Source organism: Lynx canadensis, chromosome E2 (assembly GCF_007474595.2).
Source record: "Lynx canadensis isolate LIC74 chromosome E2, mLynCan4.pri.v2, whole genome shotgun sequence".
NCBI lineage: Eukaryota > Metazoa > Chordata > Mammalia > Carnivora > Felidae > Lynx > Lynx canadensis.
The window spans coordinates 45125879-45148664 of record NC_044317.1 but is presented as its reverse complement, the minus strand read 5'-3'; the positions used below and the strand labels follow the sequence as shown (position 1 = coordinate 45148664).

General features: G+C 39.4%; 1 protein-coding gene across 2 annotated transcripts in view; it reads right to left on the bottom strand.

The window, feature by feature from the left end:
• Window positions 1-21697, bottom strand: part of LOC115502520 (zinc finger protein 345) — a 99139-nt gene extending 77442 nt beyond the window's left edge. The window contains exons 1-5 of one of the 2 annotated variants that reach the window (XM_036064237.1): window positions 21657-21693; window positions 14961-15046; window positions 12561-12687; window positions 11171-11269; window positions 3821-5046 (exon numbers count right to left, since the gene is read on the bottom strand). In XM_036064237.1, the coding sequence (XP_035920130.1) occupies window positions 3821-5046; window positions 11171-11269; window positions 12561-12687; window positions 14961-15046; window positions 21657-21684 (1566 nt within the window). In that variant the 5' untranslated portion in view covers window positions 21685-21693. Of the gene's footprint in view, window positions 1-3125; window positions 5047-11170; window positions 11270-12560; window positions 12688-14960; window positions 15047-21569 lie in introns of those variants that run through there. The other variant, XM_036064236.1, reaches the window with a different exon arrangement.
• Window positions 21698-22786: the final 1089 nt, after the last annotated feature.

Here is a 22786-nt window from a genome sequence, read left to right as displayed (position 1 = left end):
AGAGACTCTTAAAAACTGAGAACAAACTGAGGGTTGGTGGGGGGTGGGAGGGAGGGGAGGGTGGGTGATGGGTATTGAGAGGGCATCTTTTGGGATGAGCACTGGGTGTTGTATGGAAACCAATTTGACAATAAATTTCATAAAAATAAAATAAAGTATCTTAAAAGATTAAAAATAATAATAATAAAATAAAATAAAATATACAGCTTGGCTTTAAAATATCCAGCAAAAAATATTTGGAAGATTAACAAGAAAGGTAAAATAGAAGTGATTATTAAAAATATGTGATGCTCGGTGCCTGGATGGCTCAGTCGGTTAAGCGTGTGACTCTTGATTTCAGCTCAGGTCATGATCTCACAGTGTGAGATTGAGCCCTGTGTTGGGCTCTATTGCTAAGTGTGGAGCCTACTTGGGATTCTCTCTCTCTCTCTCTCTCTCTCTCTCTCTCTCTCTCTGTCTCTCTCTCCCTCTGCCCTTCCCTGCTTGCTCACTCTCTCTCTCTCTCAAAATAAATAAACATTTAAAAATGCAATGTTGTATGTTATCTATACTTGAATTAAAAAATAAAAATAAAAACGTGATGGGTACATGTCTGTTCATTTTACTATTCTATTTTTGTTACGTTTGGTATGTTCTACAATAAAAAGTTAAAATAAAACAAGTTACAGATGAGTGGGTAGCTATCCCATTAAAACATACTTTTGTTACACTCAAATGTGGACCATATTTGAGAACAGAAGGAAACATCACAGATAAAAACCAAAGTTTTAACAGTAGATGGATGAGCAATAGTGAATGTGATTCTTTTTAATTTACACTGTAACTTTGGTATGGGGTAAACTTTGTTACATAACTTTGTAAGAGGAATATAGTGACCTTTGAAAAGAATTGTATGCATGTAGGGAAAATAAAGCTTAATTTGAACAGGTATGATGGTATCAGTATACCTTAAAGTAGCAACTAAGGCAGTATAGCAACCACAACCTGTTTGTCTTTATGAATTCTTTGATTAGTGTACATTCCTATCCCCTCACCATTACCTCAATAGGGAAACTCTTAGTTTCAAAATGATTTATGAAATAAAGTACTGAGATAATATTCATTCAAGTTTCATATTAAACCATCTTTTTTTAAAGGTTTTTTATTTATTTTGAGAGAGACAGAGATAGCGCAAGTTGGGGAGGGACAGGGAGAAAGGGAGACAAAGAATCCCAAGTAGCCTCCCCATGTGGGACATGGGGCTCAAACTCCTGAAACTGGGAGATCACCTGAGCCAATACCAAGAGTCTGATGCTTAACTGCCTGGGCCACCCAGGCTTAACAGTCTTATAACAACAGCATCAAGAATAAAAATCTAATTAAATCAATCTAGATGATGAGAGAATAGGGAAAGGGTTGTGAAAACTTGAGCTAGAGGGACTCTTCTTGTATAGTGTACTGATTAATTTTAGAACACAAAAGTACTGCACCACCCACTAAATTTAACTAACTTCCAAAATGCCTTAAATTTTCTCTTATAATTATTCTTTTTGGTCAGCAATGGATTTCTCAAAGTGTGTTCATAACCCAAAGATAGTAAATATTATGGAGGGGAAAGAATTCATGGTCAGGACTGGGAAACAGTGTGTTGAATAATGGTAATATTTTCTTTATTGCAGGTCTTCTTACAACCTTTTAATTTGGCTTGTTCAAAGTATAATTCATTGGCAATAAAGGAATTTGGTTATGTACCACAATATGCAATGAGACAGAGTCCTCTTCTCCAATGGTATTTTGGAGATTATTATCTCTTGAACATATTTTGGAGAGTCTGGTTCAGAGTATTTTCTAATATGCAAATATGGTATATGCCAAATATATGTCAATGAATTATGATCAATGTAGCAAATAATATTTTAGGGGCGCCTGGCTGGCTCAGTCGGTTGAGCGTCCAGCTTCAGCTCAGGTCATGATCTCACAGTTCGTGAGTTTGAGCCCTGCATTGGGCTCTGTGCTGACAGCTCAGAATCTGGAGCCTGCTTCGGATTCTGTGTCTCCCTCTCTCTCTGCTCCTCCCCAGCTTGCACTCTGTCTCTCCCTCTCTCAAAAACAAATAATAAACATTAAAAAAAATTTTTTTAAGATGAATTTAAATTACATTTGGGAAAACTGATCAGGACACTTGAAAGGGCCAGAAGCATCATTTTCCCACTTAAAATAACGGAAGTAGGCTCTGAAATGTGGGCATCTGAAAATTTACTCTTCAACATATTATCAGATACAGATAATGAGAAAAGCTGTAGTTAGTAAATTTTGTTTTGATTTCTCATTTAAGACAGTAATAATTTATATAGTTTTATTTTAATGGAGCCACTTGGCTATAATTTTCTTGATAAAAAATTATCTTTCCCTTAAAGAAGTAATTAGAAAATGTAGTAAAATGACTTCTGCTTTTGGAATTTGCTGTAGAAAAATGACCTCCCCTTGATTTTATAAAAAATCTCTACAACTCTAAAGGAATTTCTTCCATAGTTTTTTTGCAGTATGAATTATCTGGTGCAGCAAAATTTATGAGCTCTAAAATGGAGGCCTTTCTGCCTTTATGATGTCCTAAAGCTTCTGTCACAGAATAAATTATCTGGTGTTCAAAAAAGGATAGATGGTAAAACCAGACCAAACCCAAACAAGAAACAGAAAGGGATAGATGGTAATAGAATGTTTATGTCTTACTGTATTCAAAAATATTCCTACCCTTTGACTTCTCTAATAGCATATAATAATGATAATACCAGTGATAATAATAGATACTGAGTATCAGATGCTGTCCAAAGGGAGTTACATGTGTTTAATCATCTATAATTCAATCCATGTAATATCATTACATTATTTTACACAAAGGAGCTGAGGCACAGAGAGGTTAAGTAACTTTTCAAATTTCATAGGAAATGGTGAAATAGAGATGGTACTCAATAAAGGATATATTTCAGATTACATTCCAAGGCTATAGAGATTGTTAAAATTGTTTAATAGGGGGTGCCTGGGTGGCTTAGTTGGTTAAGTGTCTGACTCTTGATCTCAGCTAAGATCTTGATCTCAGGGTCGTGAGTTCAAGCCCTAAGTTGGACTCTGTGCTGGGCATGAAGCCTACTTTAAAAATAAAAAATAAAAAAATGAAAATGAAAATAAATGTTTACTGTGTTTCAGAAGTTATTTCTGCATTCATTAATATAGGCTTTCTAAAAATGAGTTCATTATGAGCACAAGTAAAAGGATGTCCTACATTCATTACGAACATAATATGGGTTCTCTAATATTCCAGAGGTGTTGAATACAGTTGAAGCCTTTCTTATATTAAATCAGATTCAAAGCTTTTTCAATTATGAAGCCTCATATGTTGAGTAAGTTGTGAATGACGTCTAAAGTCTTTACCACATTGGACACATGCATAAGGTTTCTCACCAGTATGGATCCTTTGATGTAGAGTAAGTTCTGAGCCACGACTAAAGGCCTTCCCACATTCCTTACATTCATAGGGTTTCTCACCAGAATGAGTTCTTAGATGTTCAGTAAGATGTGAACCACGAATAAAGGCCTTCCCACACTGCTTACATTCATAGGGTTTTTCACCTCTATGAATTCTCTGGTGCTCACTAAGTTGTGAGCCATAAATAAAAGCCTTGTCACATTCCTTACATTTGTAGGGTTTCTCACCTGTATGAATTCTCTGGTGATATGTAAGTTGTGTGGCACGAAAAAAGGTCTTCCCACATTCCTTACATTCATAATGTTTCTCACCATGAATTTTCTCATGTTGAGTAAGATATGCACCACGAATAAAAGCCTTTCCACACTCCTTACATTCAAAGGGTTTCTCACCTGTATGAATTCTCTGATGTTCACTAAGCTGTTTGCCACAAATGAAGGCCTTCTCACATTCTTTACATTTGTAGGGTTTTTCACCTGTATGAATTCTCTGATGTTGAGTAAGATTAGAATTAGAAATAAAGGCTTTTCCACATTCTTTACATTTATAGGGTCTCTCACCTGTATGAACTCTCAAATGGTAAGTAAGTTGTGAGCCACGAAAAAAGGCCTTCCCACATTCTTTACATTCATAGGGTTTCTCACCTGTATGGATTCGCTGATGTTCATTAAGTTGGGAGGCACATAAAAAGGCCTTCCCACATTCTTTACATCTGTAAGGCTTTTCACCAGTATGAACTCTTTGATGATAAGTAAGGTGTGAACCAAGAATAAAGGCCTTTCCACATTCCTTACACTCATAGGGTTTCTCACCACTATGAATTCTCTGATGGTAAGTAAGTTGAGAGCCAAGAATAAAGGACTTCCCACATTCCTTGCATTCATAGGGTTTTTCACCACTGTGAATTCTCTGATGGAGAGTATATTGTGAACAATAACTAAAGGCTTTTCCACATTTCTTACATTCATATGGTTTCTCTCCTGTATGAACTCTCTGATGTTCAGTGAGCTGTGAACCACGAATAAAAGCTTTCCCACATGCCTTACACTGATAAGGTTTTTCATTAGTATGAATTTTCTGATGTTGAATCAGATCAGAACTACGACCAAAGGCCTTCCCACATTCCATACACTCATAAGGCTTTTCACCATTCTGAATCCTCTGATGTTGAATATATGTTGGCTTTTTGCTGAAGGTCTTCCTACGTTTCTTAACTTCAGAGTGTTTTTCTTTATTATGGCTTTTCTCATGTTGAGTAAGGCATGACAGGTAGCTGAAAGCTTGTTCATATTCCTTACATTTGTACAATTTTTCCCTGGTAGGATTTAGCGGATGAAGAGTAGGTGACACAGAATGGCTTTGGGTGGCCTTTTCTCCATAGGTAATTTTCATGTGCATGTAAAGTCCTTCCTGACTTCCCTGTTGATCCTCAAATTTGCCTTTGCCCTCCATATTATCTCTAATACCATTGTAATCAAAATTATGGCTGATAGGTTTCCTCCTATTTTCCCATTGCAGTGATTCCATTTCATAAGCTCCCTTTTCTGGAGATGACTTTTTGGTCTCACAACTGGATTCCAAGTCTGTAAGATAACAAGAGAGCAAATTCCTTCTTTTTTTTTTTTTTTTTTTTTTTTTAACAAGGGGAAATGAAACTTCTAAAATAAAAATGATAGGTAAAATAAAAATTCTGATAAGAACAAATGGCTTAAACAGTGCTGAAATATTTTGTGCAATTAAAACAAAAGGCACAAGGAGAAAACATAGAATGAGGGGAGTTTATAGGGAGCAAAGTAATTAGGACAACAGTTTAAGTGTGTGGTTCTCAAACTTTGGAGTAGATTAGAATCCAACCAAAGAAGCTTATAAAATAACAAAAACACTCCCCTATAAACATTCAATCAAATGTTTAGTTAGATATCCAATCTACCAACAAGACCTACTACCTGTCCTATTAAAAGTTTATCAAGGGACACCTGGGTGGCTCAGTTGGTTAAGTGTCTGATGTTGGCTCAGGTCATGATCTCACCTGGCTTTGAGCCCCACATTGGGCTCAGGGCTGACAGCTCAGGGCCTGGATCCTGCTTCAGATTCTGTGTCTCCCCCTCTCCGTGCCCCTCCCCTGCTCACACTCTGTCTCTCTCTCTCTCAAAAATAAATAAACATCAAAAAAATTTTTTTTTAAGTTTATCAAGTACGACCACATCCACTACTATCACTCTAGGCCAAGCCACTTGCAATTGTCCCTGCAATCTGTTCTTCACACAGCAGCCAGAGGAATTCATTTACAATGTAATTCATATCACCTTATTCCCGTATAAAAATCTTCTGAGTTTACCATCTTAGAATAATATCCTAAGTTCTTACTTATTATGGCTCACAAGACCTTACTATGGTCCACAGACTCTACATGAGTTTGCCCTTGGCCACTTTTCTGATGTCATCTCTTGCCACTCCTAATTATTCATTTTGTTCTCACCACAATGGCTTCCTTGCTGCTCAAAAATACCAAGTGTATACCTTCGTGTTTACCTTTTGGAATGCTCTTTTCCCAGATACCTGCATGGTTTGCTCTCTCATTTCAGTTTTCCATTCAAATGACACATTATCAAAACACCCAATATAGAAATGCACCTATATTGCATTTATCACTAATGGATATACTAGTTTTAAAGTTTGTGCCTTGTCTGTCTGCCCATGCTTAATCAAAGCAATGACTTTGTTTCATTCTCTGCTTTATTTCTAGTACCTAGAGCCATTACTGGACACTCAGTATTTGTCAGCAACTTTAAAAATACAAATTTTCTTTCATTTTTCATTTCCCCAGATGCTTCTGATATAAAAAAAAAAATTGAGAATACTGCTTAAAACCTTTCAATGGTTTATCCCTTTGTACTTCAAATAAAATCCAAATTCCTGTTCAAAGCCTAAAAGCCCCTGCATGATCCATTTCTTGATTACTTTTTTCACCTCATTTTGAACCACCATTATCTTCAGGAACAATGCTCTAGCCTTACCGGCTTTATTGAAGTGCCTGGAACGTATCAAATCCTTTCCCATTTCACACTCTCACATGCTGTTCTATCTGCCAGGAATGCTCTCTGCATGGCCAGTTCCTTTTTGTCTGAAATGTCCTAACTAAAATGGCAGCTGCTCAGAAAGACTATCCCTGAAAACTCGAATTGGGTTTATGCTTTATCTTATTCTCTCATTTATCTGATTGTCTATACTTGTCATATAACTTTAATATGTAGAAGAACACTATCTAATGTGACTGGAACAGCAGCCACCATCTCTGACAACAATGCACATAAGCTGTAGAGTGTAATAGAGGATGGTGTTGAGAAAGGAAATAAACATAAATCAATAAATTGAAGATTGAACAGTCTTTAGAAATGAGTCAGAAATCCAAGGAAAACATGCTTTTGTTGAAAAGCAGAAAGAAATTGTAAACAACAACAAAAACAAGAAACCCCACACAGCTCAGTTTAACATCAACTCATGTCAGCAAAATGTACTGGGATGAGAGTACCTGGCTTTTTACTTTGTCAGAGAAGCACAATATCATTTATAAAACACTAGGTAAGAACCCAACTGGAATATGGTGATCAAGGGAACAGTGTAAGGAACCAAATGAATCCAGTTTAGGTCCCAAACTGCTCTCCATGTCATATATAGTAACATGATTAAATAGTTCTTTTTTGATGTTTATTTATTTCTGAGAGAGAGAGACAGAGCACGAGCAGGGGAGGGGCAGAGAGAGAGGGAGACACAGAATCTGTAACAGGCTCCAGGCTCTGAACTGTCAGCACAGAACCTGACGCGGGGCTTGAACTCACAAATTGAAAGATCATGACCTGAGCCAAAGTTGGACGCTTAACCGACTGAGCCACCCGGGTGCCTCTAAACAGTTCTTTTTATTGTCGTTAAATTAACGGAAGAAAAAAATGAGAAAATAAAAAAGGGGTGATGGCTGAAAATGACAAAATGGCGTCTGAAAAGCAGAAGTCATTTCGGGAGGCCTCTTTCATACTTGCCCCCCTCAACAACTCTGGGTGAATTGATCCTCTAAATCTCTCTTGAATCTGTTTCCTTATCCCCATTGCCATTACCAACACTCAGAAAGCCCAGAGAGCACCACACATTTGAAGCAGAACAATAATCCACTCAGTTGTGTCCTGAGATCCTTTCTTCTAATCTCCATCTGGCAGTCAAGAGTGATATATTAAATATGTAAATCACATTATGTCACTGTCCTACTTAAGATTCTTCATTAGCTTGCAAATGCTTTGGGGACAAAATTCAATGAGAGGTAAGAAATACATGTTATTTTATGGTCAAATACACACCCACAACATAAAACAAACAAGTCATGAAATAATCTTTACCTCTGCTACATGTGATGCATTCACATGTATTTTTAAATGTGATATTTTTAAAATTTTTCTGCTCTATGTTATTGTATTTAAGAATCAAAACAAAACTGGGGCGCCTGCGTGGCTCAGTCAGTTGCACATCCAACTTTGGTTCAGGTCATGATCTCGATGTTCATGAGTTTGAGCCCTGCTTTGGGCTCTGTGCTGACAGCTCAGAGCCTGGAGCCTGTTTCAGATTGTGTCTCCCTCTCTCTCTGCCCTTTCCCACTCACACTCTCTCTCTCTCTCTCTCAAAAATAAATATTCTTTAAAAAAAGAAAAAGAGGGGCGCCTGGGTGGCGCAGTCGGTTAAGCGTCCGACTTCAGCCAGGTCACGATCTCGCGGTCCGCGTGTTTGAGCCCCGCGTCAGACTCTGGGCTGATGGCTCAGAGCCTGGAGCCTGTTTCCGATTCTGTGTCTCCCTCTCTCTCTGCCCCTCCCCCGTTCATGCTCTGTCTCTCTCTGTCCCAAAAATAAATAAAAAAAAAAACAAAAAACAAAAAAACGTTGAAAAGAAAAAAAAAAAGAAGAAAAGAAAAAGAAACAAAACAAAACCAAAACCAAAACAAAAACAAATGCTGTTCACAACCTATCAGGTCATTTTTATAATCCCTAAGGTCCTGCCTGGCCTAGACCCTGGCAGACTCTCCAAACTCACACCTGGTACCCTTCCCTCACTAGGCTCCAACTATAAGGGCCTTCTTTGAATACCTCCTATTACACCAAGCTGCATCACTCTATGGCCTTCAGGACACCGTTTCCTCTGCCAAGAATGTTTTTCTCTCTACCCTCGGCCTCCCTACTGCTTTACATCCTTTCAGGGCTCATCCTTTCACATACCTTTGCTTTTCCTCAAAAGTCCTTCCCAATCTCAGACTCCAGCAATGCCGCACCTGCAATTCTCTCTTATAGTAAGACAGCTACAGCTCATGGGCTCATGATAGTGAAACTGAGCCTCACATTGGGCTCTGCACTGAGCATGGAACCTGCTTGGGATTCTATCTTTCTCCCCCTCTCTCTGCTTCTCCTACCTCCCCCCCCCCACCTCTCCACACTCTCTTGCTCTCTCAATAAATAAATAAATAAATAAATAAATAAATAAATAAACAAACAAACAAACTAAACTAAACTAAACATAAACATAAACATAAAAAAAAAAAAGACAGCTACTCTACCCACTGCAGCCTACAAGGGAGGCCCCCCATAGCTTTGGATGCTGGTAAGACTGCCACATCCTGCTCTTAATGCTGGATTCTCCTAGGAGGTCTTGACTTCCATAAACTCTCAATGTGACAGTCCCACTACCTTTAGTTTATGACAGGAATAAGTACTCACCCTCCCCAAAGAAACTACTCCAAGACCTATCCTGTAATGCTTGGCATCTCTGGGTATCCCAATACTCCTGAAAAGCCCTGGCTTTCTGTATCCTTGTTCATCACTAGGCCTCTCATCCCATTCCAGGTCTAGACATCTTTTATTGTGACTCAGTGTTCTATTACTCTCTGACCACTAGGGCTCCAGGAACTCACTATATACTTTCTGCAAATACTCCACAACCTCAGCCTCCTTCCCTCTGTGTATTCTCTTCACGTCTTGCTCTGATTGCAACCTTGAGCACCCTGCTTCCCAGAAGCACTGTTTTCCTCCACCTCACTCCACCTACCGTCCCCTGAAGTAGACATAACAGACCTTGTTATTTCTAATTAGGACAGTACCTCCCAAAACTCAATTTCAAGTAACCATCCTTACTGACCACTACCACCCATATTTCCAGATCACTTACTCTTGTACCATCTCTCCAATATTTATCTCCACCTTAAAGACTCTCCTTCAAAATCAAAACAAAACAACTCCTTTGATTCTATGGTTCACCCTGTAGCTCCTATCCATTTACTGTACTCCTTCCTGGTAAAACTTCTCAAAAGAGATGTCTGTATTTCCTGTCAATACTTTTTCCCCCTTTGTCTCCCACCCTTATAACTAACATTTTTCCCATATTTGCTTCCAGGATTTTTTTTCTTGCACTTTTATACAGTTGAAATAATTCTACATATATAAACTTAAACCATACTTCTTTGTCCTAATTATTAGGGCACTATTATAAAAAACTTCTAATACATTTTAAAACTCTATTTGTACTTTTGAGAATTCCTCAAATGGGTCCTCAACACTGCCTGGTGAGTTAAGTCATTACCCCACAACAGTTTTTATTGTTGGCTTATTTCTTCCCTAGTCTCTCATCTCGCCCCATCATCCAGAGATTTACCTTATATTTATCTCTCCGTCCTGACTACCATCTTGCAGGCTTTCAAATGCTTATCTAACTTCTCTGTCAAGAATATCTAATGGCCATCTCCAATGCATAACTCTTGACTTCCTTCTGCAGGCTTCCAAACTCTGATGCTTCTTTCTATTTCCAATCCTTCAGCAAATCCTATTAATTGTACCATCAGATATAACCCATTCTCATTTTCTTCACATATTAGACCCCATTCCAAGACACTATCATCTCTAAAGTGGACTCCTGAACTAGTGTCCTCTAACTGGCCTTCTTGCTTTCATTCTTAACCTCATTCTACATAAGCACCCAGAGTGATGTGTAAACAAAGATCCCTTACTCTTCTGCACAAAACCCTTCAACAGCTCCTTATACTTAGAATAAAATCACATTCCTTGCAATGGCCTACATGGTCTTATGTGATCTGTTCGCTGCCTATTTCTCTGACCTCATCACTAATTTCCACTTTCACTCTCCTTGTTCTAGCCATGCTGACTTTGTTCTAGCCACGCAGCCAGAAGGCTGATCCTCAAATAAGTGAAGTTCAGCATCTCCTCAGGGCCTCTACACTTCTGTCCCATGTGACTGAACACACACTTCCCTTTTTTTGCATGGCTAATTTCATTCAGGCCTCAGTTCAAAATTACTTCCTCTGGGAGATCATCCCTGATTATCCTAATCTAAGAACACAGCAAGCTCTCCATAAACATTTGCTGGCTAGAGACACCAACTCAATTAAAAATAAATAAAAGGATTATCTTTGGAAGAAATGAAAAGTAACTTCCTCATTAAAACAAAGGGGAATATGAGAGAAGAAGAATGGTAAATTGGAGCTGGAAAGGAAGTTCCTTTGGCAACTCATATTGATATCACCTTCCTGCTGAGACCTTAGGCTTCTTTCCACAGGCCTTTGAAGAGAGCTTCATGCAAACATCTCCAAGTGTTGCCACCTCACAGACCAGCTGTATTATTATGAGCAATAGCTGCTCCTATGTGACTTGCTCTTTATTCACCTGAGCTCCATCTTCTTGTCATGGCTCTTGTCACCATCCAGGGGTCCTTCCCTTGCTCCAATAAAGAAAACACATCTGGTTTAGGGATCGCACATCCAGCTTAAAAGAAAAGAAATGGGATATGGTCATGGTATAAGAGTCCCAGATTCAAATCCAGTCCACTGGTCATCAAAGACACTGAAGGAAGTGACAGAGGAATATGTGAAGGTCTGAAGGATGAGAAATAAGAAGGTACACAGTGGAGGGGCTCCTGGGTGGCTCAATTGGTTGAGTGTCCGACTTCAGCTCAGGTCATGATCTCGCAGTTTGTGAGTTTGAGCCCCGTGTGGGACTCTCTGCGGACAGCTCAGACCCTGGTACCTGCTTTGGATTCTGTGTCTCTCGCTCTCTCTCTGCCCCTCCCCCGCTCACACTCTGTCTCTCTCAAAAATAAATAAACATTAAAACCAATTATATAATGAGCACTGGGTGTTGTATGGAAACCAATTTGACAATAAATTTCATATATTGAAAAAAAATTACATAAAACAAAAGAAGGTACACAGTGGAGCTGTCTACTTCTGTTAGCTAGAATGAAAGGGGAAGTTATTCCAATAAGAGGGCCTAAAGCTATCAGCAGAAGGGAGGAGGGGAAAAGACAAAAGCAGAATCAATAATCGTTTTGCAGAACTGTTTTCCAGAATCAATATTTCCAGCCAAGGAGACACCTAAATAGGTGTTTCACCTGACAGTTCCTTGCTAAGTATGTCTAGCCCATTAGCTCCTTATGTGAGCCAGTCTGAGCCAGAATAGAGCTGAGGACCTGCACAGAAGCCCCCCTGAGCTGACCTGAAGTTACCTTAGCTCATTATAATAATAAGATGTCCTCTAGGGTGCCTGGGTGGCTCAGTCAGTTAAGCATCTGTCCTGATTTCAGCTAAGGTCATGATCTTGCAGTCGTGAGATCAAGTTCCATGTCAGGCTCCATGCCGATCATGCAGCCTGCTTGGGAGTCTCTCTCTCCCTCTCTCATTGTCCCTCTCTCCTCCTCAAAATAAATAAATAAACATTAAAAAAAATAATATCTCTTATCATGGGTAGAGTTTTCCACCATTTTTTGAACATACGATGTACATACTGGCATGTTGACATGCTGGACATGCTAATTGAACCAAAAGTGCTTATCTACACAAACTCCCTGCCCCCACCCTGATACACTGCATAAAAATTTCCTGTAATAATCCCACAGGGAGACAGTGCATTCAGACCAATCTCCCTGTCTCTGTAGCAAGTAATACAAAGTTCTTTGCTTTCAACATTTCCTTGGGTTGTGTGCAATTTAGTGCACCTTGAGTTCGGTTACATTTCTACCTCCAAAACACTCAAACCTTTCTGTACAAGATGATCTTACCTAGTGAGATCAGGTTGCTGTAATTCTCCAACATCACATCCCTGTACAAATCCCTCTGAGTGGAGTTAAGGCATTCCCATTCCTCCTGAGAGAAGTTGATGGCCACATCCCTGAAAGTCACCAACCACTGAAACAACAAATCCATTTATTGTTGGCGAAAATATGGCAATGACTTTGAGGTAAAATGAGGAAAGAAAGAAGAGGGTGTGAAGGAAGGGGATGACAATAAATAGGCCATGGCTGAACACATTGTAACATTAAAAGAAATTAGGTGCCTGAACAAAGACAAAACTTCCAATGTATAGTAAGACAATTCTATTATCCAGAAAAGTCCAGGAATACAAAAGGCCAGATGAATGCAGTTCTCCAATTAAATGAAATATTATATGTAATCACACAGTATATTAAGCTTTTCAGATTCTCAAAAAATAATAAATTCTCAACAAATATGAGTTCTTTCCTTTTCTTCTCCCCTTAAAGAAAAATATAAACAAATTTAATGAAATCCAAACAATTTTTAACAAATCTCTAGGCTAAAACATAGAATTTGGATATAACTTAAGAATTTTTTGAAGATTAAGGCACCTGGGTGGTTCAGTCAGTTAAGCATCTGACTCTTGATTTTGGCTCAGGTTATGCTCTCACAGTTCGTGAGATTTAATCCTGAGTCGGGCTCTATGCAGAGCCTGCTTGGAATTCTCTCTCTCCCTCTGTCTCTGTCCCTCCCTGGCTTGTGCATACACACACACTCTCTCTCTCAAAATAAATAAATATTTTTTAAAAAAGAATGTTTTGAAGATTTGAATTCTTCAAGTCACAATATTATGATGTTTCCATTTTATGTATGAGATGATCTGCTTATTTGGGAGTATTTCATTTAATTCTCCAACATCTTTGAGCTCTAAGAATCTACAGTTCTCAAGAGAACCGGCATTTGGCAGGTTTTATTTCTACTTTCTGTGTTCCTAGGCTACAGCTAGCTTATGGATGCCAATCTAGGTGCCTCGGGTATCACTGACACATTCTGGCCAACTCCAAGGTAAACCTGACTGCTGGTCATCCTCTCATTGGTTCCTGGGTAAGAGGACTGTGGTACATAGAATAACACCCTCCCCAAGATGTCCACATCTGAATCTCTGGAACCTGTGAGTATGTAACCTTATAATGCAAATGGAACTTTGTAGATGTGATTAAGGATCTTTAAAAGGGAAGATTATCCTGGATTATCTGCTTGGGACCAATGTAATCTTAAGAGTATTTTAAATGGTAGAGGGAGGGGCGCCTGGGTGGCTCAGTAGGTTGAACGTCTGACTTCGGCTCAGGGCATGATCTCACGGTCTGTGAGTTCGAGCCCCATGTCGGGCTCTGTGCTGACAGCTCAGAGCCTGGAGCCTGCTTCTGATTCTGTGTCTCCCTCTCTCTCTGCCCCTCCCCCACTCATGCTCTGTCTCAGAAATAAACATTAAATGGTAGAGGGAGGCCGAGAAGGAGATGTGATAATGAAAGCAGAGGTCAGAATGATGACTGCTGGCTGTAAAAATGGAAGGGAGCCACAAGCCAAGGAACGTGGGCAGCCTCTAGCAGCTGGAAAAATGCAAGGAAATAGATTCGCCTCCTGAAGAACACAGACCTATCAACACCTTAAATTTAGCCTGTAAAACTAATTTCAGACACTGACCTCCAGAAATATAAGATAATAAACTTATGTTGTTTTAAGTCACTGAGTTTATAGTAATTTGTCATGGCATCAACAGGAAACTGCAAGAGGCAAGATCTCTTCCTTCTCGGGACTCAGTTCCTCACCCAATCTTAAAAGCCTTGCAGAAAATCTTATCATACACTGAGACTTGGAACACCCAGCAGAAATGCTGTCACTTCCAAGTGGGAAACCCAGGTCTATAGAGATCAGTTTGCCATATGTCCCATGTAACTACCTCACCAAACCATTATACTAATACTGCTCTTAAGGGGAGTATTAGTATTAGGAATACTGCTCTTAATACTGCTTCCTTAGGACTCCTGGCAGAAGACTTTGCATGTAAAATATGTAGAATGATCTGAAAAAAATACTTAAACACTCTCTGGTGAGGGGAAAAGCATGTAGAGAAGAATGGAGCTCTTTGCTAGGATTAGCCACTGGAATGGGAGAAATTTGGGAGTGGTTCCTTCAGGCAGCTAAGCAAGGCAGAAAATTTGGGGATAAATAAATCTGGTGTTCACATCACACAACACATCACTTCAGGAAGGAAAAATGAGGGGCCCCTGGCTGGCTGAGTCAGTAGAGCATGCAATTCAATCTCGGGGTTGTGAGTTTGAGCCTCACATTTGGTGCAGAGATTACGAAAAAATTAAAAAAAAATCTAAAAAAAAAAAAAAAGGAAAAATGAAATAGTAACTCACATGGGGCATGTTTTCTAGAACTATCAGGACTGATTGGTTTTCTGGGTTCTTTTCCTGGAGATGTGCAGAGTTCAGAGAACGCAGGGCTGGAGAGAGAAACAGAAGCCATGAGATAAACCTTGCCTCAGAGCCCACAAAATAAGCACCTTGACATTAACTTTATTTCACCTTTTTTTTTTTTAATTTTTAATGTTTATTTATTTTTAAGAGAGAGAGAGAGAGAGAGAGAGAGAGCCTGCCTGAAACAGGCTCCAGGCTCTGAACTGTCAGCACAGAGCCCCACGTGGGGTTCAAACCCACGAGCTGCAAGATAACGACCTGCACTGAAGTCAGATACTTAACCAACTAAGCCACTCAGCCACCCCTATTTTACCTCTTTGAGGGAGTTTGGAAAAATCTTAGCTTTCCTGCAAATCCAATGGAATACAGCTACAGCAGAAAGAATTCAGGCCAAACTTCTCCTGAATCCCCCTGATGCTGAATAGGACCTCACAGGGTGCTAGTTTTCCAGGGCATCTCACATCTTTAGGATAGGGGCATACCTAGGGAGCCCCGAGATCAGCTTCCCCAGATACCTCCCCTCCCCCCTCCCCGCCCCCCCCCTTCCGCATATACACACAAAGTGAGATGCTTTGCTCCCACAGCTTAAGGGCTCAATCCTACAAGACTGCTCCTGATTCCAGAAGTCAGTCTGAAATCCCTGGCCACCAGTACTTCTGATCACTCAGCTATAAATTGGGGGCTCCCACAGTCCCCTCCTAGGTTTGATACTTTGCTAGGATGGCTCACAGAACTTAGGAAGCCACAAAAAGGATGAAGTATCTAGGCCTAAGGTTGACAAGAAATGCATAAAACCTGTAGGAAGAAAAACTTGAAATACTTCCTGAAAGACATAAAAATAGATTTGTGCAAATGGCTAAAACAGTATTTCCCAACATTGTTTTCTATCATTGCCCCTCTGAGGAGCCATTTCAGACATTTTTTCCTAGTTGTCCCCCTCCAGCATGAAATTTTAATAGGTCAGATACACTGTAATATATGTATTTATGTAAGTATATATAAGTTTATATAAATATATATAAGTTTATATAATATAGAGGAGCCTGGGTGGCTCAGTTGGTTAAGCGTCCAACTTCAGTTCAGGTCACAATCTCAGTTTGTGAGAGTTTGAGCTCAGTTTGAGCTCCACATTGGGTTCTGTGCGGACAGCTCCAAGCCTGGAGCTTGCTTCAGATTCTGTGTCTTCTGCTCTCTCTGCTCCTTACCTGCTTGTGCTCTGTCTCTCACTCTCTCTCCAAAAATAAAAAAACATTTAAAAAATCAAAAAAAAAAGTATATAATATAAACAATGTAATTAAAATTTTAATATATCATTCAAAACCATTCTTTTCCAACAAAAGGTAAAACAATTGAAAAATTAATTTCTTAAAAATTCTTTTTAGTGAACTTAACTTCTACTAGATAGAAGAAACTTTTAACTGGTCGCTTGATCTTCATTCACATATTGTCAACATTTTAACTTCTCAGCCCTTGACATAATTGGTGGGTTTCACAATGTTAAACTTTATCCAAGAACTATGATCCTGAAAAATAGCCACAGCCACAATGAGAGATACCCCCTCATCCTTTATACACTAGGAAACAGCTGAATGAAATGAACCTCCCTTCCCTCTATGACTTAGATAAGACTGGAGGATGACCCTTTCCCCCCTTTTTTAACCTATGAGAAGGCCAGGCAGAACCTCCAAATGGCCATTCTTTGTCTCATAATTGACTAGCTGAGCTGTTTGACCTCACTCACTAATCTGGACAAAAATGCCCGATAACTTTACTTGACCAAACTTTAGTCAGGCTTCTCTCCTTCTCGCAGGCCTTTGAACTTTGGCCTACCCTGTATTCTGAGCCAGCAAAGGATGCAAACAACCCTCTTAACAATGATACAAGCTTCAGAGAACAAAATCTACACTTCTGACTCCCCACTTGTCCCAGTTCTTTCTGGCTTTATCTTCCTTATAAAAAAAAAAAAAATGCTTTTCTGCCTGACCTTTTAGATGCCTGCAGATCTTATGGTTGGAGTGTTCTCCCAATTACAAGTCTTCCTTCCCTCACTGCAGTGATCCTTTAAATAAAGTCATTCCCAGGGGTGACTTCAGCTCAGGTCATGATCTCACAGCTCGTGGGTTCAAGCCCCACGTCCGGCTCTGTGCTAACAAGCTCAGAGTCTGGAGCCTGCTTCTGATTCTGTGTCTTTCTCTCTGACTCTCCTCCGCTTACACGGTCTCTGTCTCTCAAAAAATGAATAAATGTCAAAAAAATTTTTTTAAATAAATAAATAAAGTCATTCGTTAGCTAAGTCCAAATTTGTCTTTTATGAGACATGGTGAATAACTTTTGTAGACTAAAACATTACTTTTATTTAATCCTCAAATCCCAAGTCAAATAAAAAAGCATGATCAAATACAAACAACATCCACAAGGCAGCCAATGGGCATACACAAGGAATTATTTCAGATTAAATAAGACTAAAGAGATGTGATAACTAAATGAAATATTTGATCCTAGATGTGATTCTGGAATGGATCCCAGATCAAGGGAAAAAAGGCTATAAAGGGCAGTACTGGGACAACTAGTGAAATTTTTCTATGAATTCTGAATTAAATAATTATTATATCTATGCTACATTTCCTGATTTTAATAAATGAATGATAGTGGTAGTCCTTGTACTTAGAAAAATACACTGATGTATTTTTATGGATAAAGGAACATGATATCTGAAAATTACTACCGACTGGTTCAGAAAAAAAGAACATATGTAGAAGGAAAGAGCAAATGAAAAGCTAATGTTAACAACTTAATCAAACTATAAGGGCATATGAGAATTCATTCTACTATTTTGGGGGTGTAATATTATATCAAAACAAATTTTTTGAATGAATGTTATGAGAACATTTATACTTGATTATGATATTAAGAGACATAACCAAATGTAACACATGAACCTTAAATATAGGGAATATGATAACCAAAATAAATTTACAAACATTCCCTATTTTGATAGTTGTAATGTTGCTATTGTTGTTTTGACACCATTATAAGTACATTTTCAGGTAAAAGAGACTAATTATATTAACGTTGTTAGCAACCAAGAATGTCAGTATAAAAGGAGAGACAAAGTTATAAAATCAAATAAAAAAAAACCTTGTTATCATTGGTCTAAATGGAAATATGATTATGAATTCATGATTATGGTTTATACATTAAAAACAAGTTATTAGCTTTGTCCTCTGAAAAGCCTTAGAAGAAATGACAGCCCTATGACAATGAATATTCCTAATATCCAAACTGTAGTCTCTATATGCCATGATCCATAAGAGGAACCAGAACTCCTTAGAGAGATGGCTCATTTTGGATCTGGCACAGGAAATGTACAAGGTGAACTTGGGACAGCTTGTGCCAGAAAGTAAATAAGCTATCAATTCTTATATGATCATGTCAAAAGACATAGGAACTGACCAGAAGGGACTCCCACTGGCTAAAGAGAGAGCAGTTCAGGGTACCTGGGGGGCTCAGTCGGTTAAGTGTTGACTCTTGATTTCAGCTCAGGTCATAATCTCACAGTTGGTGAGTTTGAACCCTGTGTCTGACTGTATGCTGACAGCACAGAACCGGCTTGGGATTCTGTCTCTCTCTCTCAAAATAAATAAATAAATTTTAAAAAGTAATAAATACATAGAGCACAGTTTGAGATAAAAAGGAATAATGAGGGGTACCTGGGTGACTCAGTTGGTTAAGTGACTGACTCTTGATTTCAGCTCAGGTCCTCATCTCACAGTCATGAGATCAAGCCCTGCATTGAGCCCTGAGCCCTGATATTCTCTCTCTGCCCCACCAGCTCATGTGCACATGTGTCCTCTCTCTCTCTCTCAAAAAAAAAAAAAAAAAAAAAAGATTACAGTGGTTGGAAACCTATCAAATGTATTTCCAAAACCCATGAATACTCAAAATAAACTGACTCACTTACTTTTGGGACTCTTTAGGAGGTTGTAGGATGCCAACTAATTTCTCTGAAAACTAATATATAAAGGGAAAGAATCAAATAGATTACTGTCTTTCTATATGAACTGAATTTGAGGATAACCAAATAGTTTTGAAGCAAATTTCTTATTTATAGAACTCCAACTAAGAAATGCAGAAGGAAGTGAGAGAATTTTTAAAAATCACTATATGTAGGGGTACCTGGGTGGCTCAGTCAGTTAAGCATCTGACTTTGGCCCAGGTCTTGATCTTGCCGTTCATGAGTTTGAGCCCCATGTGGGCTCTGTGCTGACAGCTCAGAGCCTGGAGCCTGTTTCGGAATCTCTCTCTCTCTCTCTCTCTCTCTCTCTCTCTCTCTCTCTCTCCTTCCCTCTGCCCCTCCCCTGCTCATACTCTCTCTAAAATAAATAAAACAATTAAATTTTTAAAAATCACTGTATGTAATCTTTAATGAAGTAACAGATCTCACCATCAATCATAAATGGATGTTATAAACTTTAGGTGTTTCTTGACCTTTTTTCCCCTTGTTTCCCCTAAAAAGGCTGAAAGAGCCTTTTTAGACACCTTTTTTTCCCCTAACCACTATTCAACTATAAAATTTTAATGCCATGGTTATACTGTATATGTGTTTATGTACTGTGTGGCTCCAAGGGCCACAAACCATTGCAATATCTTAAGAGTTTGCCCTGCTAAGAACCAAGTTTTATCCCCCAGAGGGGAGGAGGGTGGGTGGGTGGACAATACCTTCCTCTATTAATAGGTGAAAAAAGAAAGGAGAGCCTTATAAAAAGGTTAAGTGGACAGCCCTTAAACACTGATCAATATGGCATCACCAGAAGTGGGACACCAGACTTTAAAAGCCTCAGGATGTGATGTAATAGGAAGTACAAGGCACCAACTATGAATTATTTTTGTCTGAAAATGGGATTTATGCAAAATATGATCTGGATTTGATCAAGTTTCTAGATCTAACTACTCATTTACAGAAATACGGGGCACAGGAGAACAAATTATATGACACCCTAAGGAAGCAATTAGCCAAAAGCAGAATGTACAATATTCTATAAACCTAGTTTTTTAAAAAACAAATCAGTAATACCAACTAAAATAAAACAAAAGCAAAAAATAGAAGGGAAATTTACAGATTAAAGAAATTTAAGATGTTTGGCAACCTTATGCACTGTGTAGACCTTATCTGTATCATGATTTGAACAAACCAATTGTAAAAATCTATCTTTGAAAAAATTGGGGAAACAAATATGTATGTATTGCATATATGATATTATGGACTTACTGTTAGTTTTTCAAGTTGGGGTAACATCACTGTGGTTATCTAAAAATATGTTTTTTGGTTATATATGTATACATATGGATAAAATTATACAATGTTTGAAATGCTACAGAAAAAAAGGAGGAAGGATGTAAGGATATTTGCAAACGTTTTAAATTATAGGTGGGTATTGAGCACATTGGGTTTATATTACTTTCTATCCTGCTTGAAATTTTCCATAATAAAGTTAAAATAAAAATCTTCAAATTTCCTCCGGAGGGTGTAGTTCTCTCTCATCAAAAATCTTAGAAATGGCTGATTTGCCATTGGGTGGAGAGAACAGGTGTAGTGTGGCTGGGAGTGGAGTTAGCCTAGTGAGCTTATCCCTGGAGCGCCATCATTTATGGGGATAGCTAATGCCTAAGGACAAGTCACTGAATGGCTGGTTCTTCCTTAAGATGTTGCAGAACGTACTGCAACATCTTGAAAAGTAAGAAACTTGAGAGGAGGAAGAAAATGGTAACTCATTTTAGGCAAGTCTTTTAGATGTGCAACATTCTTTTCCTTTCCTGTGTGGCTCTGTTAGAAAAAGTAGAAGGGACTAAACAATCATAGGCTACCAAGCCTTTCTCACAGCCAACAAAATATTTAGGATCATCTCTCACAACTTCAGGCCAGAGAAAGGGATTGATTTTCCCCACAGGGCTCTCAAAGTAGAATGGGGCATCCTATTATGGTGGTCTTCTCCCTTCCTAGGGCGCTTCAGGTGTAAATCCTCATTATACAGCTTCAAAATAGTCACGTTCTCAGCACAGTAAAGTGAGGAAACTGCAGCACCTGGAACCGCTCGATTCTCAACGGACTCTGTCCGTGTCATACGGGGGTAAAGTACACAGGTGCGAAGTATCCCTGGCCGCCAAAAGCATTAGAAGACAGCAGGCGAGCACATCGCGCCGCCACAGAAAGGGACACACACATCCAGCACGGTGGAACGTTAAAGGTAACATATTCCCTATCCCGTCCTACCGGAACCAAAGATAAGGTGCGGAGTTTGCCAGCCGGGAGGGGCGCTAAGTGCACGCCCACATCACAGGGGCTGAGGGAAAAAGCTAATAGCACCACGCCCCTGCCGGTCTGAACCGAAGTGACGGTGCAGATATTGCCGGAGAGGAAGGTCACAGCTACTCCCCAGGCAAGGCCGACTTCCGTAAGGAATCAACCTGGAGCTCTATGACCTAAAGGAAACGTAGTCCAGAGCCGAGATCGTCCCGATTCCTCACAGCACCGAGCCCCAGCTGGCATACCGGTATTCCCAGCACCATATGAGAACTTCTTTCTGGATGCTCCAAATTAAATGCAGCGTGCGGGTCCCAGTGAGACGGTCCACTCACCTGACCGCTGCAGACTGGATCCCTGCATCAAGACGTAACGGAATAAGTGTACGAAATGGCGCAGGGACGCGGTGGCCTCCGGGAAATGTAGTCAAAAATGTGACCACCCTCCCCCCACCCCCACCTCCCGCCGCTCGATCCAACAGAATGCAGAGGCAGTGGCCACATTCTGCGGCCCGGAATAGGCCCGAGCCTTGAGTCTCCCTTGCTCGAATGGGGGATCTCAGGCTACTACTACGTGTGTGCCAACCTATCTCATTTGACTCAAGTGACTCCTCCAGAAAATCCCAAAAAGATTACCAGAGTTTGGGTCTTGTAGTGAAGCCTTCAGACAAATGTAGTCCAGGGCTGAAAAAGGTGCAGAAGGCCAGGAGGTAGGGTCCAGATTTCTCAGACAAGAGCTGTGGCTCAGACGCAGTAGCTGTGACCACCCGGGTTTCCGCTCAAGAAGCATCAGAGGTTTGACACACTTCACGGACATGTGTTTGTTATCCAAGTGTCTTCTGCAGGGGAAGAGAGGTCTGTGGGGAATGTGCTGTGTATCAGATTGTGTTTGAGACTGTAAGAGACATGTTAGTGGATACGCGTGTGATCCATTTGGGATTGTGAGAGTGTCTCGGGAACGGTGTGACTATAAGGGTGGTGCCTGGGATTAATTAGACAATCTAAGTATTTTATGACTTACAAAATGCTTTTTCTTTGCATGGTTATGAATTTAGAATAGATTCCTATATAATTATAGAAATGTTAAATGAATGATACATTGAGAGTTCATCTGTAGCAGTGAATATGGGAAAAGAAGTGAATGCAGCACTGTGTATCTCAAAACTTCAGTTTTCTCACCTTTAAAATGAACTTTTATGTAAGTTTTTGGAGTACAGCTGCCCAATAGAACTTTCTGTAAAACTCAATTCTGTGTTTTGTATCTGCACTGTCCAGTATAGTAGCCACTAGCCACATATGACTATTCAAGCCCCTTAAGTGTGGTTAGTTTGACCAAGGAATGAATGTTTAATTTTGTTTAATTTTAATAAACTTAAATTTAAACAGTTACCAGTGGCTACCTAAATTGGAGAAACAAGAATTTCATCTGGCAAATAATTTGAAAAATGAGTTTTATATTGAAATGA